The sequence below is a fragment of the Mirounga leonina genome, unplaced genomic scaffold (genome assembly GCF_011800145.1).
Source record: "Mirounga leonina isolate KUSES-001 unplaced genomic scaffold, KU_Mleo_1.0 Mir_224, whole genome shotgun sequence".
NCBI classification, from domain to species: Eukaryota; Metazoa; Chordata; class Mammalia; order Carnivora; family Phocidae; genus Mirounga; species Mirounga leonina.
In genome coordinates this window covers 8,764,461-8,782,037 of record NW_023270615.1, presented here as the reverse complement: position 1 = coordinate 8,782,037, position 17,577 = coordinate 8,764,461, and the positions used below count along the sequence as shown (strand labels likewise).

The following is a 17,577-nucleotide window of genomic DNA, read 5'->3' as shown; positions in this document are numbered from 1 at the left end:
AGTGGATCACATTAGCTAACATCACAAAATAACCAGATATTTATACGTATACCCACAGAAAACACAACATGGAATTGCGAAAACATTTCAGGCTGATTAAGCCTCTGGCCCAGGCTGTGTCGCCTTCGGCGCTGCCACCGTCTTACCCTGGGGGGCTCTGGGGGGCTCTGTAGTCGGGGCGGTCCTGAGCACTGGAGAGTGTTTAAACGCGGCATCTTGGGCCTTCACCTGCTGGACGCCAGCAGTACAGCCCTCCCCACTCGTGGTGATGTGATGACATTGCCAGATGGACCCTGGGGGGCAAAACTGCTCCCATTTCAGAACCACTGCTCCGAAACTACCAGTTTCAAGGCTTCAGAATTATAATTAGATCTCAATTTAGATGATAAACTGTCATCAGAAATATTTGATCCTATTTTGATTTTGTAAACCTTACCGTTGAAAAAGTAAATTCATGTATCCAAGTTGTTCTAACTAAACATATTCTAAGAGCTGGAGCATTGGATTTTAATTTTAAATTAATTTAAAAATTTAGTTTCTCAGTCATACTAGCCACATTTTAAGTGCTTAATGGCCACGTCTGATTTGTGCCTACTTTACTGGATAGTGCCATTATCTAAGAAAAGGAAAAAAGGAGAGAGAGAACCTAATTAAGTTACAAAGAACTTAAAAAACATTAACCAAATACAGTGAATGGACATAATTTAGATCCCAGTTTGAACAAACCAATTGTAAAAAAAAAAAACTAAGAAATGAAAGTTTGAATACTGACTCAATAATATTAGAATTCATTGACAATATTTTTAGGTTTGATAATGTGGGTATGGATTTTTTTAAGTCAGAAGTACACTGCTGTAATATTTATGAAGAAAATAGAATGTCTGGAATTTCTTCAAAATCCTCCAGGGAAGAAGGGAGTCTAGAGAGAGTCTACATGACACGGTCTTGGTCTCGAGTTTAGAATTGTTGAAGCTGGATGATAGGTATATGAAGGTTTACTATACTGTTCTCTCTACTTTCATGTATGTTTGAAATTTTCCATAATAAAAAATAAAAGGCTTCTGTCCTTGGCCATGATGAAATGATAGGGGCCATATGTGCTCTCTAAAAGATGGGACAAAATATATGAAACTGATTTTCAGACATTAGATAACAGGCAGCACGGGACAGTGATTTTTGAGGGAGGGGAAAACAGGGCAAGGTGATCCCTGTGGTGGCCTCCGCTTACTCCCAAGCCACAGTGTAGGGAAGAGGAAGCCAGGAGGAAATAGAGCACAGCACTACAGATCTTACCGATGGTCAAAGGGTATTAGGAGAATGGTGAACAACTTTCAGGCAGTAAATCTGACAGTTTAGAAGAAATGGGCAGACTCTTTAAAAGCCCCAAAAGTCCCTGAAGGAAGAGCTAATTAGAATAGCCCTATATTTACTAAAGAAATTAAATTTGTATTTAAAAACCTTCCCACAAGGAAAATTCCAGCCCAGAGGCTTCACTGGTGAATTCCAAGGAAAAGGAAGAATTAATAGCAGTTCTACCTAGAGTCTTCAAAAGGTGAAAGGGGTGGGGGGGTGGGGAGGGAATACTTCTTGACACATTGTATGAGGCTAGCATTCTCCAATATCAAAACCAGACAAAACTACAGACCAGTACCTTTCATTAACCACAGATGCAAAAATTCTTTTAAAAAGTTAGCAAATGAGGGGCACCTGGGTGGCTCAGTTGCTTAAGCATCTGCCTTCAGCTTAGGTCATGATCTCAGGGTCCTGGGATCGAGCCCCACGTCAATTTTAAGATTTAAAAATAAAATCTTAAAAAAAGTTAGCAAATGAAATCCAACAGTATATCGAAGAGTAATACATCCTAACCAAGTGAGTTTATCACAGAAATTGATCTAACATTTGAAAATTCATCAGTGTAATCCATCATGTGAACAACTAGAGAAAAAACACATGATCGTCTTAGTACATACAGGGAAAATACTTGCTAAAGTCTAGCATCCTTTTATAAAAACTTTGTGTATCTAGGAATAGAAGGAAAATACCCAAAACCATTAGCTCATATCATACTTATTGATGAAGGAGTGGAAGCTTTCCCCTACTGATTGGAAAGAAGGAAAATGCTCACTAATCAGTTCTGTTCCACATCGCACTGGAGGATCTAGCCAGTGCAGTAAGGAAAAAACAGAAACTTGTCTACTGCAGACAAACATACGTCTGTGGAAAATCTGAACGAATCAGTGCTATCAGTGAATTTAGCAAGGTTGCAGGATACAGGTCAATATAGTTCAAAATCAGATGTGGCTCCCTGTACTAGCAACAAACAGTTGGAAAGCAAAGTTTAAAACTACCGTGTGGGGTACCTGGGTGACTCAGTTGGTTAAGCATCCGACTCTTGATCTCAGCTCAGGTCTTCGCTTGGGTTTTCTGGGGTTTTTGTTCTGTTTTGTTTTTAAGATTTTATTTATTTGAGGGAGAGAGAGAATGTGTGCACAAGGAGGGGAAGCGGCAGGCTTCCTGCTGAGCAGGGAGCCCGATGTGGGGCTCGATCCCAGGACCCCGGGATCATGACCTGAGCTGAAGGCAGACACTTCCAGGCGCCCCTTAAGCTTTGGGTCTTGAGTGGAAGCCCTGTGTTGGCTCCACGCTGGGAGTGGAGCCTACTTAAAAAAACAAAACTGTGTACAATAGCATCAAAAGTACGAAATGCTTAGGGATATATTTATAAGACCCGTATGCTAAAAACTACAAAATTTTGCTGAAATTAAAGTAAGACTTACGTAAATGGAGAGAATGATTGTGTTCATGGATCAAAGGTTCAGGATTTGTTAAAATGCCAATCCTCTCCCAAATAGATAGATTCGATAAAATTCCCAGCAGGGTTTTTAGACATTGACAGGCTTATTGGAAAATGCAGTAGGCTTAGAAGAACTTTGAAGAAGACCAAGTTCGATGACTCACCCTTCCTAATTTTGAGGCTTATTACAAAGCTGCAGTAATGAAGCCATCATTGTAGTGGTGTAAAAACAGACGTATACGGCTCAGTGTAACTAAATAGGGAAACCAGAAATAGACTCACACGTATATAGTCAGTTGTTTTTTGGCACAGATAACGGAGGCAGTTCAATGGAGAAAGAAGAGTCTAACAGATAGTGCTAGAACAATTGAATAATCATGTACAAAAAGTGAGCACAACCCTTACCTTATGCCATATATAGATGGGTCATAGACTTAAATGTAAGAACTAAAGCTAAAAGCTTTTGGAAGGAGAGAGAAGAAATTCTTAGTGATCTTGCTTTGGGAAAAGTGGAAGACAAAAAGCATGAAGTTTTACTTCAACAAAATTAACTTGCTTTTCAATACATGCTGTTAAGAAAAGGCAGGCTACAAACTGACGGGGAGCATATGTTTGCAACACATAACACCTGACAAAGGACTTGTGTCAAGATGAAGGGCTGTTACTGGGGGCCATATCGAGCCTAACATCTGCTTATATTAAGTCCCTTCAAGCTGATAGTATTTGCATTTTCAAAGGATTAAAAAAAAAAAATACATGACATTCTGTATGGGGCCCTCGACACCTAAAATACTTAACCTACTGGCCCTGTATAGAAAAAGTCTGCTGGCCCTGAAGGATACTCTAAAATGAACTCTTGTACAACTGTCAATACAAAGATGACAAACAGCCCAGTCAGAAAATGGGCAAAAGACTTTAACATGATCTTCACTAAAGAAATATACAGACAGCAGATAAGCACATGAAAAGATGCTGAACTTTAGTAGGGAAGGGTGAATTATAATGAGCTACTGCCGTAGACCTGCTGGCATGACGGACTTTGTACGGAAGTGTTGCTGAGGATGTAGAGAGCTGGAACTCACATCCGTACGGGTAGATTTCAAGTGCATAACCACTTTGGGAAACCACTGGAGAGATTCTTAAATGCTAAACATATAGCTGCCATAGGATCCAGCCATTCCTCTCCTAGTATTTACTCGAAAGAAGGGAAGGTATATGTCCATGAAAGACTGGTACAGGGATGTGTGCTAGTTTTGTCATAGTTTAAAACTGGAAACAAATGTCCAGCAGCGGTGAAGACACAAATTACGGGATATCCACACAACAGGGCATTACTCGGCCGTAAAAAGGAACGAATTACTGAGACACATAACATGAGGGATCCTAATTATGCTGGGTGCAAGAAGCCAGACCAAAAAAATCTGATTCCATTTATATGAAATTCTACAGAATGTAGAATGCCCTGTGACAAAAATCAATGAGTGGTTGCCTGGGGCGGGGGGTGGGGGGGATACAGTGGGGTAGATTACGGAGGGGTACAAAGTGTTGAAAGGGATAGGTTTGTTACATTGGGGGGGGGTGGTTTCACTGTTGTATAGGTTCATCAGAACCCACCAATTTGTGTCCTTGACATGCAGCTTATTCACCAGTTACACTTCAAAGCTGAAAACATGTTTAAAAACTTAGCTTATCATTTGTTTCACTAAAGTCTTTTTTCCAATATTTCCAAGTATGAAATTTTAAAGATACACCAGAGTAGGAGGAGTAATAGAACTTCCTTAGGTCCCTTCTCCCTAACAAATGTAACACTTTGCCATGTTTGCTGCAGACTTTTAAAGCTTGTCCTGTATGTGAAATCCCCTTGTACCTTGGTCATCCCTTCTTCACCCTTCCCAGAGTCAGCTACGCTCTGGCAGGGTCTGTACGTTAGACCTAACTTTTCAGAAACACTCCTGTTGCTTAATAGTGAACTGTAGTAGTATCTTTTAGTGGAAACAGCCCTGATAGGTTTTAGAACATTGAGGACCGCACAGAGGAGTGGGAACATTATTCTGAAGTCAGCCTCTTCAAACTCGGCTTCCTGAAAAAGTGTATGGCTAGGAAAAATTGGAAGAAACGTGATTTTGCTGGCTGATAAGCATCTTAGAGTAGTGGGCAAGCACAGACAACGCCTCGCCAGAAGGAGCTGAAGGTCAGGTTTGATATGCTAGGGTTGGTTACTGCACTTAGAGCAAAAGCCAGAGGCTCCTTCCCTCAGCCCTCCTGTCCAAAACAGAAAAAAGAAGAGGAACAGGAGCACTTACTGTCATTCTGAACATGCTGAAGGGGTCCGGCCAAAAGAAACCAAAGGTAGTACCCAAATGGGGGGGAGGGGCCGTGGGGTGTGAGCAAAGGCCTCCGTCCTCGTGTGTCCTGTTGGTGGGTCATCCTGGAGCCCGGGCTGCACTTCTGTCACGGAGCGAGCCTGTGGGCCTGGCTGCTCCGTACATGTAGGCAGTGACAGTTCAGAAACTGACCCGTCGCGCCAGGACTGTATGCAGTGAGTCCAGGCACACAGTGCAGTAGTGGATCCTTGTGCGTGGAGTTTTATTTTTGAATTAAGCATGAATGAGCTTACGAAAACTAGAGATTGGTGTCATGTTTACAGAAGTATCATGAAATCATGATGGCTTTGGGGTAAATCTTCTCCCAACTTCAGCCCACTCTCCACATGGAGCTGCTCTTCAGCAGCCTTTGTTCACGGGGATGTGCTAAGATTCGGTGTCAGCGCACAGTTTTTCTCCTGTGATCCATTTTGTGAGGAGCCACAGGAATAGTAAGATTCTGAGCAGAGTGGACTACTCTAGAGAGTAGCAGAGCTTCTGGGGAGGAGGGTTTGTTTTCGGTTTTTGAGTCACTCATTTTTTTATAAGGACAGCCACCTTGCACTGTCCAGAGAAATAATCTCTGGTTAGCTGCTTGTCCCTTTAGATTTGGCACCTGGAAATACCCGCTCCGTTCGCAGCCTCTTGACCACACACAGACCCGTGGGCGCACAGCCCTGGGCACGTTTTCCCCTCCTGCTCTTATTTGATACCACCCGACTGTATTGTGCATTTCCTCGGCAGTATTTTGCACCATTCTGTTTCTCTTTTTCACGAGTTGATGTGAAAATTACTTTCTACATCCCTTTTGGAAGGTTCTTTTATTTCCTGCACTGTGTACTCAATCGGTGTTGGTTGCTGACTGACCACAGTCCCTAACCACGCTTTTGAAATAGTGAATATTGAGTGAAAGAATATATAGACTACGTCTGTCATTGTTCACTTTCTCTTTGACTCTTTTTTTCTTCTGTTTGCTGTCCTTTACCCACACAGGTGCTCTTACTATTCCTCTGGCCGTCCTATGCCATTTGAAACAAGGAGAAAATACTGTTTTGTTTTTTCCTACTCTTCCCTTTGTAACACATGGCTTCTTGCACTAAGGACCCATTACTGCCACTTCCCATTTTGTCCTAGACACTGACCGTGAAAACAAGTTCACAGAAGAAGATTGACATGTTTCAGTAGGGGTTGTATCCATGAGGGAACTTCAGGGATGACTGACCACCATGGGGTTTGATACGTCTTCAGACTGTTGGAAGGCAAAGAGGGTGACAGGGTTCCAGGACTATAAGATGTCCTCAGAGAAAGGCAGGTGTGGTTGTGAGCGTTGCTTTGTGAATTGTGTCTGGAGTATCTTTAGGACAAGTTAGTAAGCTGACTGCGTGTAAGTCTACATATGAAGGTGGATACAGAGAGAGAGACCTGTTAGTTGGTTGAGGTTTTGGTTTTTTTGTTCTTTTTTTTTTTAAGCCGTGCACTGCTTTCCTAACCCCACTCCATGTCTCTTACTTATCTTCAGTCAGAGGTATTAAATAAAATACCTATCTGCCCTGCAGGGGTATTGTGATAATTCCATTTAATATATATCAAGGTGCTTAGTGCACTGCCTAGTGCGAAACCAGGGTTTCCTTAAAAAGTATAGGTTTGCATCAGAATATTAGTTATAAGAATTAGAAATTGTTTAATGTGTTTATCCTCCCACTGAATTTAGAAGTTCCTTGCTTTCATCTAATGTTCTCTTCTCTGGCTACCTGCTTACCTCTATCCTGCAACACAATTTCAGGAGACTTTTGTTTATTTAAGGGAGATAGATTTGGGGAGAGGTGGGGTCACGTAACAAGTAAACAGTATTTATTGCCATTACTTAATTGCTTCCAATTAGAATTCGTAATCTTGTATAGTAAAAAGTCAAGATACTTACCTTTTTACATTTCAAATTTGACATTAAAATTTCAAGTTGATATTAAAAGATTACTTTTCATATTTCTAAAATATATATTCTGTATGGTATGTCCTAAACCTTACAGTTAACGTTTGCATGTGAAATCCATTACATTGGCATGAAATTTTGAGGCTTATATTTATATTAAAGGAAAATTGGGGAAGTAATGTTTTTATTTACAACTAGTGTTTTAGTAAAAGTTCATGCTACTTAGAGCTCACATTCCTTTCATGCAGAAAATTGTTTTCATTTTGACTAATTGTTAAATGGAATACTTATGGTGTTAATTTTAGGTGTAACATGCTATTTATATTTAGTAAGAAATTCTGTAAACAATTCCGATTTGTTCCACTAGAGGGCCCTCTTAGAGAAGCTTTTCCTTGTTCAATGTCAATAGGCACCTTTCAGGACCAAATGAGCTTTCTCAGAATTTCCGGGAAAGAGGATACTATTCTTTCAGAATATGTACCCACAGAGTAGTCCTTTCTGAGATGTTGGTGGGGCATAGTTTGTAAATTTGCCTTTTTTCTCCCCTTAGGTCTCCCACAGATAAAAAGTTTCTGTTGTCCATTAACTGTTAAAGGCTAGACTCTAAGCAGAATTATTAATAAAGCCTTTTTTCACTAGTCTGACTTTACAGCATTATCTTAGATTATGGTTTGCTCCCTTTCTTTCTGCTCCTTACCTACCCTCCCCACCCTGAGCAGAAAAAAACTAAGCAAGGATTGTGATTTGGGGGGGCTTGTAATCAGCTATCCAGGGAACACATTCTGCTACTTCTTCTCTAGTCATTGCTTACTTGTTGGTGAAGACCATTCCCCTGTCAGAGCTTCTGTGACCACTCTGGCCTTCCTTCCTGTCTCCCCCCCCACCCCCCCCAACTGGCTTTGCTGTCCTCTGTCCAGCCCTCTCCGAGGGGCATGGTGCTGTAATGAAAAGAGCAGGAGTTCTAGAAGCAGGTGTGGATGTGAATCCTGACAGCCTGCAACTAAGTGTGTGAGCTTGGACGAGATGCTTTAATGCAAAATGGGGAATAATATCACTGTACAGTATTGTGAGAAATAAGGGAATCATGTGTGAAGCACACAGCACATAAGCTTTCAGTAAATAGTAGAGCTGTTTCTTTAATGATAATTTTGTGTGTCTTTCTCCTTTTTCACCTTTATGTTCAGTGCATAATAAAATACTGACATTTAATGGATTCTCAGTAATTATCTGGTGAAGGAATGAATGGGTCCATGAATAAATGATAACTATATGGAAGATACTTGGACAACCACCAAACACTATTTAAAGGTTCTCTTTACATTCAAGTGCTGAGTTTTCAGATAGGAAGCCTATGTATTGTGTATTTCAAATTGTATTAATTATATATAGCTAAGTTAAACTGTTTCAGAACAAAGCAGATTTAAATTTCAGAGCTCAAGGGGTGCCTGGGTGGCTCAGTCGTTAAGCGTCTGCCTTCGGCTCAGGTCATGATCCCAGGGTCCTGGGATCGAGCCCCATGTAAGCCTCCTTGCTCAGTGGGGAGTCTGCTTCTCCCTCCCTCTGTGTGTGTGCATTCTCTCTCTCTCTCAAATAAGTAAATAAATCTTTAAAAAGATAACTTTCAGAGCCCTTACGGATTAATGTCATATGGTATGATGTATTTTAAAGTTTAAGTTCAAATTTAGTATTTGTCATGATTTTTGAGGTATGGCTTTTAGATGATTTGCTTCTTGAAATTCAGTCGTTGATGTACAGGCCTTCCTCGTTCTACTGCTCTTCACTTTTCTACACTCAAGATAGGGTATAGTATTTTGTCAAATCTGTCATGGTGACCTGTGATCAGTGAGTGGCTTTGCTGAAAGCGCACATGGTGGTAGTTCGCATTTTTTAGACCTACTGCCGTTGCACACTCATTAGACTACAGTATAGTAAACGTAGCTTTTACACAGTAGGAAACTAAGACATTGATCTGACTTGCTTCGTTGTGATGGTCACTTTATTGAGGTGCTCTGGGACTGAATCCACAGTGTCCCCAAAGTTCACCTGTAGTGTGTCTCTTGATAAAGTAGTCCTCTGACAAAATGGTAACCTACAAATTGTCAAAAATTCTTTATCTTGCAATAGCAACACTTCATTGAGCTGGATGAAAGTCGACAGAGATTATTGCAGAAATGTAAGGAGCTGATGAAGAGAGCTAGGCAAGTATGTAACCTGGGTGCAGAGCAGACGGTTCCTCAAGAATACCAGACAGTAAGTATAACAAGTGTATAAGGCTGCAAGGTCACATGCTGCCTACGTTCTTTGTCAGCTTCAAGTGTGTTAGGCATTGTAACGGGCCATGAGAAACAAAAGTGCTGCAGGAAATACAGGATAGTCCCCCCATTTTTAAACTGAGTATGTATGTAAAGTAATTGTGCTTAATGGATTTTCTTTACTATATTCAAACTTGGACATCCATCAGTCTTGGCTTAGTCCTAAAGTTATTAAAGCACGGGCAGCCCCTTACACAGTTACCAGTTCCAGAATATCCATTCTTCCAATAAAATGCTTTTTCCCCCAGGCTACCTTTAAGAGGTAGGGTCAGGAGATAGGGTGTAGTTTTTTATGGAAACCTAGCACCGGTAATTGGTATATAAGAAATGGTAAATAGAAAAAGGTAAAATGAAAATGTTTTTCTGGAAATGAGGGTGTTTATTAAGGCTCCGTGAGCCCTGAATCTTTAGGGCTAACATCTGTTGGCAAGAAAAGGAGAAAAGAGGCTTTCCTTTCTATTTTCTGTGCTGACACAGTGTTCAATTAGTAAAAGGAGATTCTGCTTTGTATTCCACGTTCCGCCATTAATTTTGTGGCCCTGTGACCCTGAGTGTTATCTGACAAGTAGGGATCATACCTTGCCTAACATACCAACTCTCAGAATAATGTCAAAATAAAAGAAGAAAATAGAAAATGAATTTTTAGATAAAGTATTTTATCTTAATTTCAATAGATAATGAAATGTCTATTTCCCTATTTCAGTAGTTAATGTCTACTCTCTTTCAATAGCTAATGATATGTCTGGAAAAAAAAGTTTGGATTATAATTTTCAAATCCTCAAAGACTTCACTCTGTTACATCAGACACAGACAGCCTAGAGAGGGGTTCTATTTAGGTACATAGTAGGGATTTAGTAGGAACATATATAAGACAAATTGAATGGCTGTTGTTTCTAAAAATATATTAGCACTTGTCCAGATTACATGGAATTATCATAAAATAAGTAAATATTAGTACAATATCTCTACTATTTTTTTTCTTTTCGGAGATAAGTTATATGGTTTTTGAGAGAAACATATTAGAAGATAATTCATGTATTATGAATGTTACTGATCGATCAGGCACTGAACAAGACCGATATTTCTCTACTAAAGTTTATATTCTAGTCTGGAGGGTGGGGCAGATAAACGAATTAAAAAGCAGAGAGACAATGTCGGCTATCAAGAGGTGCTAAGAAGAAAAATAAAGTAAGAGGATCATGTCAGGGAAGCCTCCTTTGAGAAGATACTATTATAGAGGATTCCTGAATGGAGAGAAGAAATTAGCCAAGTGAGAGTTTGAGGGAAGAGTCATCCAGGCAGAGCAAACAGCTCCATACAAAGCCCCCGAGGCAGAAGTACGTGTGGCATATTTCACATGAGTCTCAGTCCGGCTCAAACAAGATCATCCAGGCACGAAGGACAGTGGAAGTCAGAGCACGGAGGGTCTCGTGGAAGGAGTGCAGGCTGGATGTGGAGACGGAACCCGCTGGAAGATTGTCAAGAGGAGTGATGGGACTGACCGGAGCGTGTAGCAGAACACTCTTGACTGCCAGGTGGAGAATCCAGTAGGGACACAAGAATGAAAGCAAGAAGACTGCTGAGAAGATGATTGCTTTGGACCAGGCCAGAGAGAAGAGGGGCATGGATCAGGGTGGGAGCCCTGGAGAGGCGAGTTTACCGATATGGGGATCTTTTCAGGACAGTCAGCAGGGCTGGCTAACAGATGTGAGGGCAAGGGTGAGAGAGAGAACCAACCCCTGTGTTCTGCCATTGACTGAGACGAAGAAGGTTGAAGGAGAAATAGATTTGCTCCAAGTGGTGGGGAGGGTGGGGGACAAGAAGATTTCTCTTTGACCATCTACAACGGCAGATGCCCATTCGGGAGTCCAGTGAGGATGCTGAGCACGTGCTCAGCCCCGGGTGAGCACTCAGCGGACAAGTCTGAAAGCCTGTACAAGTTAAACTGCTTTCTGAACAGATAAAAGACATAAGATTAAAATACTAGATTCATGTCATATTTCAGGATCTTTTTCAGGGTGTCAGGATTGGTTCTGTACCTCATATCGTATGAGCTTTGCAGGTTGTGCTGGCAAATCAATGTACTGCTTTCCTCCCAGATAAGAAAGCGTCTGACTTGTCTCTATGATCTGGACTCAGAAGGTAGTACAGTTGACCCTCGAACCACACGGGTTTGAATTGCACAGGGCCACTTGTATGTGAATTTCTTTTTCAACAAGTACAGTACTATAAATGTGTTTTCTTTTATGTTTTCCATAATAACATTGCCTTCTCTCTAGCTTACCCTAAGAGTACAGTATATAAAATATGTAGCATTACAAAATACGTGTCACCTCGCTGCTGACGTTCTCGGGAAGGCTTCCAGTCCGCAGCAGGCTCTTGGTAGCTATGTTTTGGGGGAGTCAAAAGTTACACAGGTATTTTTGACTACACAGCAGGGGTCAGTCCCCCTCACCCTGTGTCGTGCGAAGGTCAGCTGTGCTACAGCCAAATTCTGCCGTCAGAGTAATTGGGTTCTTAAGATGCTTTTGTCATTCTTCATAAGTACAGTATAAAGTTCTAACTTCTTGCTCTCTTTCAATGCCCCACATATTCTGGACCCATTCTACCAATTCAGCAAGTACCCACCATTCCAAATGGACACAACTCCTCACCCCCCATGGTATGCAGCGCTTTCTTTTTTCCAAGCTCCTCTTTTCCCTCTGTCCTGCTTTTCTGTAGCTCCTTGCTTGAAGGCCCAGAGACTTCTGGGAAAGTGGGGCCTCTCACTTCTCTTAACTCCCTGTAGCTCCTCTAGCATGAACTGCTATTTCCCCTCTGTCAACCCCATGTCCTTGTAGGGTAGAACTACTTACTTTAATACTCAGCACCAATACTCAGCCTTAAGACGTTCTCCCGTGTTAACTAAGTGTAAGCTTTTGGAAGGCAAAAAACCCTGTTTAATTCCTTTGATTCCTTGTACGCTAGCATGCTGTTGAACACAGATACTTACTCAGCAGAATGTTTAACTGTTCAAATTAAACTGCTTTTGCTGGACTATTTGTAATTACAGACCATTTTTTTCTCCTTTAGGCTTTCCAGGATCTTCCAAACACATTGGATGAAATTGATGCTTTATTAACTGAAGAAAGATCAAGAGCTTCTTGCTTCACAGGACTGAACCCGACAGTATGCTTCTTTCCCTATCGCCGACCTCAAGCCCCGCCACCCCCTCCCCACACACTCCGCGCACGCGCACACACTTCTCTCCAGTACCCGCCTCCCACTCTGTACTAGAGCTCTTGGTAATAACAAGCTAGACAGCAGGAACAATGTGCTTTAAATGCCAGATTCTGAATCTATTAGAATTTTAAATAGACTCTTCCTAAGGAACACACTGTTCTGTGCCTTTCCTTTATAAAAAGAATCATTGGGCTAACCTGAAATACTGCAGTGTCTATTTTTTCAAGGATAAAAAACACGTTCAGTAGAAGAACATAAATTAATTGCATACAAACAATGCAACACAATGGGCATTTTCTGTTAGTGTTTTAATTGATGCAAAATTTCCTGTGATGTTATCCTTTGGTGGATTTGTCTTAAATAATTATTTCCTGCCAGGTGGTTGAAGAATACACAAAAAGAGAAGAAGAAATAGAGCAATTAACTGAGGAACTAAAGATAAAGAAAGTTGAACTGGATAAATACAGGGAAAACATTTCACAGGTAATTATTTAACCTTTAACTTTTCTTTCTGTCACGTGCTTATCGTTTATCATATGGGGATGTAGACTAATGCAAACTGAAATGACATGCTTCTAGGAACAAATGCAGTGTCTGTTCTCATGACTAGATTGATAACTGATACTGAATTCGCTTTATGGACAATTTTCTATGAATATAATAATGCTTTTAAATTGTGCTTTTATATTGAATTTATTTGCAGGTAAAAGAAAGGTGGCTTAATCCTTTAAAAGAGCTCGTAGAAAAAATTAATGAAAAATTCAGCAATTTTTTCAGTTCTATGCAGTGTGCTGGTGAAGTTGATCTACATACGGAAAATGAGGTAATATTGCATTTGAATCAAATGTTTCCTGGCAAGTAATTTTAATTAGATGCTAAAAGTATGTGTAAATTGTTTATTCTAGAGTTCTACCTGTGAAAACTTCACTTACTAAAAAATTGTTCAGAGGAAGGAAAACACCTATGGGCGTCCCATCAGGGTCGTTTTTTGTTTTGTTTTTTTTTTTTTGGTGACATTGGAGACAAGTGTTACTAAAACTCTTTATATCCAGATAGGTAATGGTTTTTCAGCTATGAATGATTTGCTTTATAAATCTACCACTGTCCATGTTAGAAGAGTCCTGAAGACATTGGCAAACAACTGAAATACAGTATAGTATCTGTGGTTTCCTTTTTTAAGAGTACACAGGAATGAAAATATTTGGAAATTTGAAACTAAAATTCCTTGAGCTGTAAGTTAATGCACTGCCAAATGGTAGGTTAAATCATTTCCATTCAGAAATGTGTAAAGTGATGAACCTGGGATTTGCTTTAAAGTCATTGAAAAAGAGGAGAGGATAGAGTTAGAGATGAAACAGGATTGGTCCTGTGTTGATCATAGTTCAAACTAGTTGGTAATACACTGAGCTTATTTTAGTGTTCTAATTTTGTGAATGTTGAAAAATTGCCCTAGTAAGTTTTTCCTTAGGACAGAAATGGAGACAATAAAAAAAGATCCTTTTCCTTCACAGCTCAGCATCTTTGTACTTTAGCTTGTATGCAACTTCGCATGTATGTTGATAGAAAGCAAGGTAGTGCTTTAGGAACTTTGCCCCGTGACTCCTTCACCTGCTTGATGTGAGACATAAGGGCAGCCAACATCATTTCATTTTTCAGTCCTGGTAAGATGGTAGATTCTGCCACAGTGATGTCACCTACAGTCTTTGGGCTTGTTACAAGTAGTAACAAATGTCATTTATGATATACTGCCCACGTGCCAGGCACTGTGCCAAAGCCCTTCTAAGTTTTGTTCTGTTTCATCCTGTCCATTACTCTATAAAGCAGGCACTTTAATCAACTCTTTCTTACAATTAAACTCAAACAATAAAGTATCAAAGAACTAGTTGCTATCTCTAAGCCTTTAGGGATCTTCAAGGATCTATTCACATAAAACTTTTATCACTACTCTTCTGATGGACTTATTCAGTCTGTTTTCAAATAGTAGTATGAAGTTGCCGGAGAAAGCGGTAACCTGTCAGCAACGCTTTAATGTTCTACAGGAAGACTATGATAAATACGGAATTCGCATTCGAGTCAAGTTCCGCAGCAGTACACAGCTGCACGAGCTGACCCCACACCATCAGAGCGGCGGGGAAAGAAGCGTTTCCACCATGTTGTACTTGATGGCGCTTCAGGAGCTTAATCGATGTCCATTTAGAGTCGTGGATGAAATCAATCAGGTGTGGTGCTTATTCTTTTACTTGGGCTTTATCGTAGCTTATAATCGATTTTAATGTAATCATTGTTACTGTCATTGTTTAGGGAATGGACCCGATCAATGAACGGAGAGTGTTTGAAATGGTTGTAAATACTGCTTGTAAAGAAAATACATCTCAGTACTTCTTTATTACACCAAAGGTAGGTAGTAAGTCATCTAAAAGTGCTCATGTACTCAGAAGTCCCCTGTGGCCTCATCACAGAGTATGGCCCGATACATCAGTATGAGCAGAAACACTCCCAAAAAAGGAACTAAAAAGATTACAGTAATACTTGTATAAAGGGGACAAGTGCCAGTGACATACTTCATCAGAAACCTTATTATTGGAAGAAGAATATAAGAGGCATAGAATTATGTTCTAGAACCAAGATTTCCTCCCCGCCTTTGGTACTTACTCTTCATCTAGAGAAGTTCCTCTTTTAGTACTTTTTAAAAGAGGCAGGAGAATACGAACCCTCAAATTCTGGCGCTCCTCATTTCCCCAAAAAGACCATCTGGTCCCACTGCCCAGGCGCAGGGGAAATTTTAAGTTACCCTGACCTCCCCTCTCCTCAGATTAACTTGGATAAAAACAGAATTATCCTTACAAAGAATTTTCCATTCTAGAGCTAGAACCATCACAGCAGGAAATGTTCTTTTGTTACGTCTTATGCTGTGGCTAATTTGTAAGACCAATATACTCAAAGATGTGTTTATTAATATTACCAGATTTTCTCTTTAAGTAGCCATGAAAAATTTCATTGGAGTGCCCATCTTCAGTGTGCATTTTTATTGAATATTATCATCTGTCTTCTTTGCCCAGCAGATACTCTCTGAAAGAGTCAGACCTGTTAATACTCTCTTATTTACCATATACCCTGGCCTATAAGCCCACCCCTCTGGCACACACTTTGCAGGCTTCCGATCTTTCATAGACCATTCAAGTTGTGCTTGTGAAGTATTTGTGGATAAATGAGTTCAAGTATGGATCCTAGGACAGTTCTGAAGGACATACTTCCAGGGTCAAGCTGGGCAGTTGTAGGATCTTATTTGGCCTAGGAATGCTGGCCAGGCCTCCATTGAGGATTCTTTAGGCCAGGTGTCAGCTGTGGTAATTCAAGTAAGGATCACGGTCTGGCGGGGTGTAGCTGTTGAATTGCCACCTTCCTAAGTGTTTCATTAATATTAGAAATAACATTTGAGGGCGCCTGGGTGGCTCAGTTGGTTAAGCGACTGCCTTCGGCTCAGGTCATGATCCTGGAGTCCCTGGATCGAGTTCCTCATCGGGCTCCCTGCTCAGCGGGGAGTCTGCTTCTCCCTCTGACCCTCCCCCCCCTCATGTGCTCTCTCTCATTCTCTCTCTCTCAAATAAATAAAATCTTTAAAAAAAAAAAAAGAAATAACATTTGACTTGACACATGTAAGGTTGGCAAATTGTGCTTCTTAATGTATGGCATCATAGGACCGTTTCTTTTCACACTTACAGCTCCTGCAAAATCTTCCTTATTCTGAAAAGATGACCGTATTGTTTGTCTACAATGGTCCTCATATGTTGGAACCTAACAGATGGAATTTAAAGGCTTTCCAAAGGCGGCGGCGCCGTATCACGTTCACTCAGCCTTCTCAATAAAAGTAATGGGCGAGAACTTTGGCGTTTTTTTTGGTTAAATCCTGTTTATAAGTATGGCTCACCTGAATAAAAGGAGATTCATTAAGACTAAGAGATGGGTCATTTTTAGAAACCTGCTCTTCTATACAAATGGGTTGATGGACACCGTAGTAACTTCTTTCTGTGGAACCTCATCTGATAGAAATTAAGTCTGTTTCTGTTGAACTTAAGTCCTTGGCCCACTGACCATGAGTCATTGGGTTCCTGTGGTAAAAGGTATTTACTGTTTCACATCACAGGTACGGGGGAGGGGTTACCCATCACAGGAAGTGTGGTTGACCTGGTAATCCTGAGCTTTAATTCCAGAGGAACTTTACTTACTTTCAGAGTCTAAAGGGGACTCTACATCTCAAATCATAGTTTCCTCCCAGTGTTATATTTAATTTTTAAAGAATTGATATGGCAATGTCTAGACTAGTGTATAATAATAATTTATGACAAATCTATTCATTCCTTCCTATTAAAAAGGATGACCTTATCTCCACTGGGAAATGGAATTTTATCAGCCTTTAAAAAAATTTACAAAACTTGACACTATAATTGTATTGGTATCTCTAGGGAAAAACATACTGGGCTTCAGAAATGGTAGCGGAATGTCTTTGAAATGCCACAAGATGGACGCTAGATGATGCAACGTGCAACCAAAAGATTGACAGAAAAAAATCAAGTAATAAGGGTTTTTAAGGAATAACCCTGTAAAGTGTGTGTGGGTTTGGTTTTGATTTTTTTTTTAATTTAAAGTCAATTGTATTTTACATCTTCAATTTCTAAAAGCATTTTTATAATTATTTTTAGTAAGATTTTTTCTTAAGATTTCATATACTGGTTTCTACAATTTATATTTAAAATTTCTCAGTGTTAGGTCAAGAGTGAGGGAAGCACTGATTTGTTTTAAAACATGTTTCTAGAACCTAAGCTTTTAGGTCCTTCCTTACAGTGTTGCTCCTACTCCATTGTCTTTAAAAAAAATCTAGTTTAAACTGAGCAGGAATTAGATGAGAGAATCCTTTATCTCTGAGTTACACTAATTAACAGTGCCAAAACAAATTCT

General features: G+C 40.2%; 1 protein-coding gene across 2 annotated transcripts in view; it reads left to right on the top strand.

Moving 5' to 3' along the window:
• SMC5 (structural maintenance of chromosomes 5) overlaps positions 1 to 17,077 on the top strand; it is a 94,283-nt gene extending 77,206 nt beyond the window's left edge. Inside the window, exons 18-25 of one of the 2 annotated variants that reach the window (XM_035029071.1) lie at positions 9,212 to 9,337; positions 12,017 to 12,061; positions 12,472 to 12,567; positions 13,000 to 13,104; positions 13,325 to 13,444; positions 14,661 to 14,840; positions 14,923 to 15,018; positions 16,344 to 17,077. In XM_035029071.1, coding sequence (XP_034884962.1) covers positions 9,212 to 9,337; positions 12,017 to 12,061; positions 12,472 to 12,567; positions 13,000 to 13,104; positions 13,325 to 13,444; positions 14,661 to 14,840; positions 14,923 to 15,018; positions 16,344 to 16,487 — 912 coding nt within the window. In that variant the 3' untranslated portion in view covers positions 16,488 to 17,077. The remainder of the gene's footprint in view (positions 1 to 9,211; positions 9,338 to 12,016; positions 12,062 to 12,471; positions 12,568 to 12,999; positions 13,105 to 13,324; positions 13,445 to 14,660; positions 14,841 to 14,922; positions 15,019 to 16,343) is intronic. The other variant, XM_035029072.1, reaches the window with a different exon arrangement.
• The last annotated feature ends 500 nt before the right edge of the window (positions 17,078 to 17,577 follow it).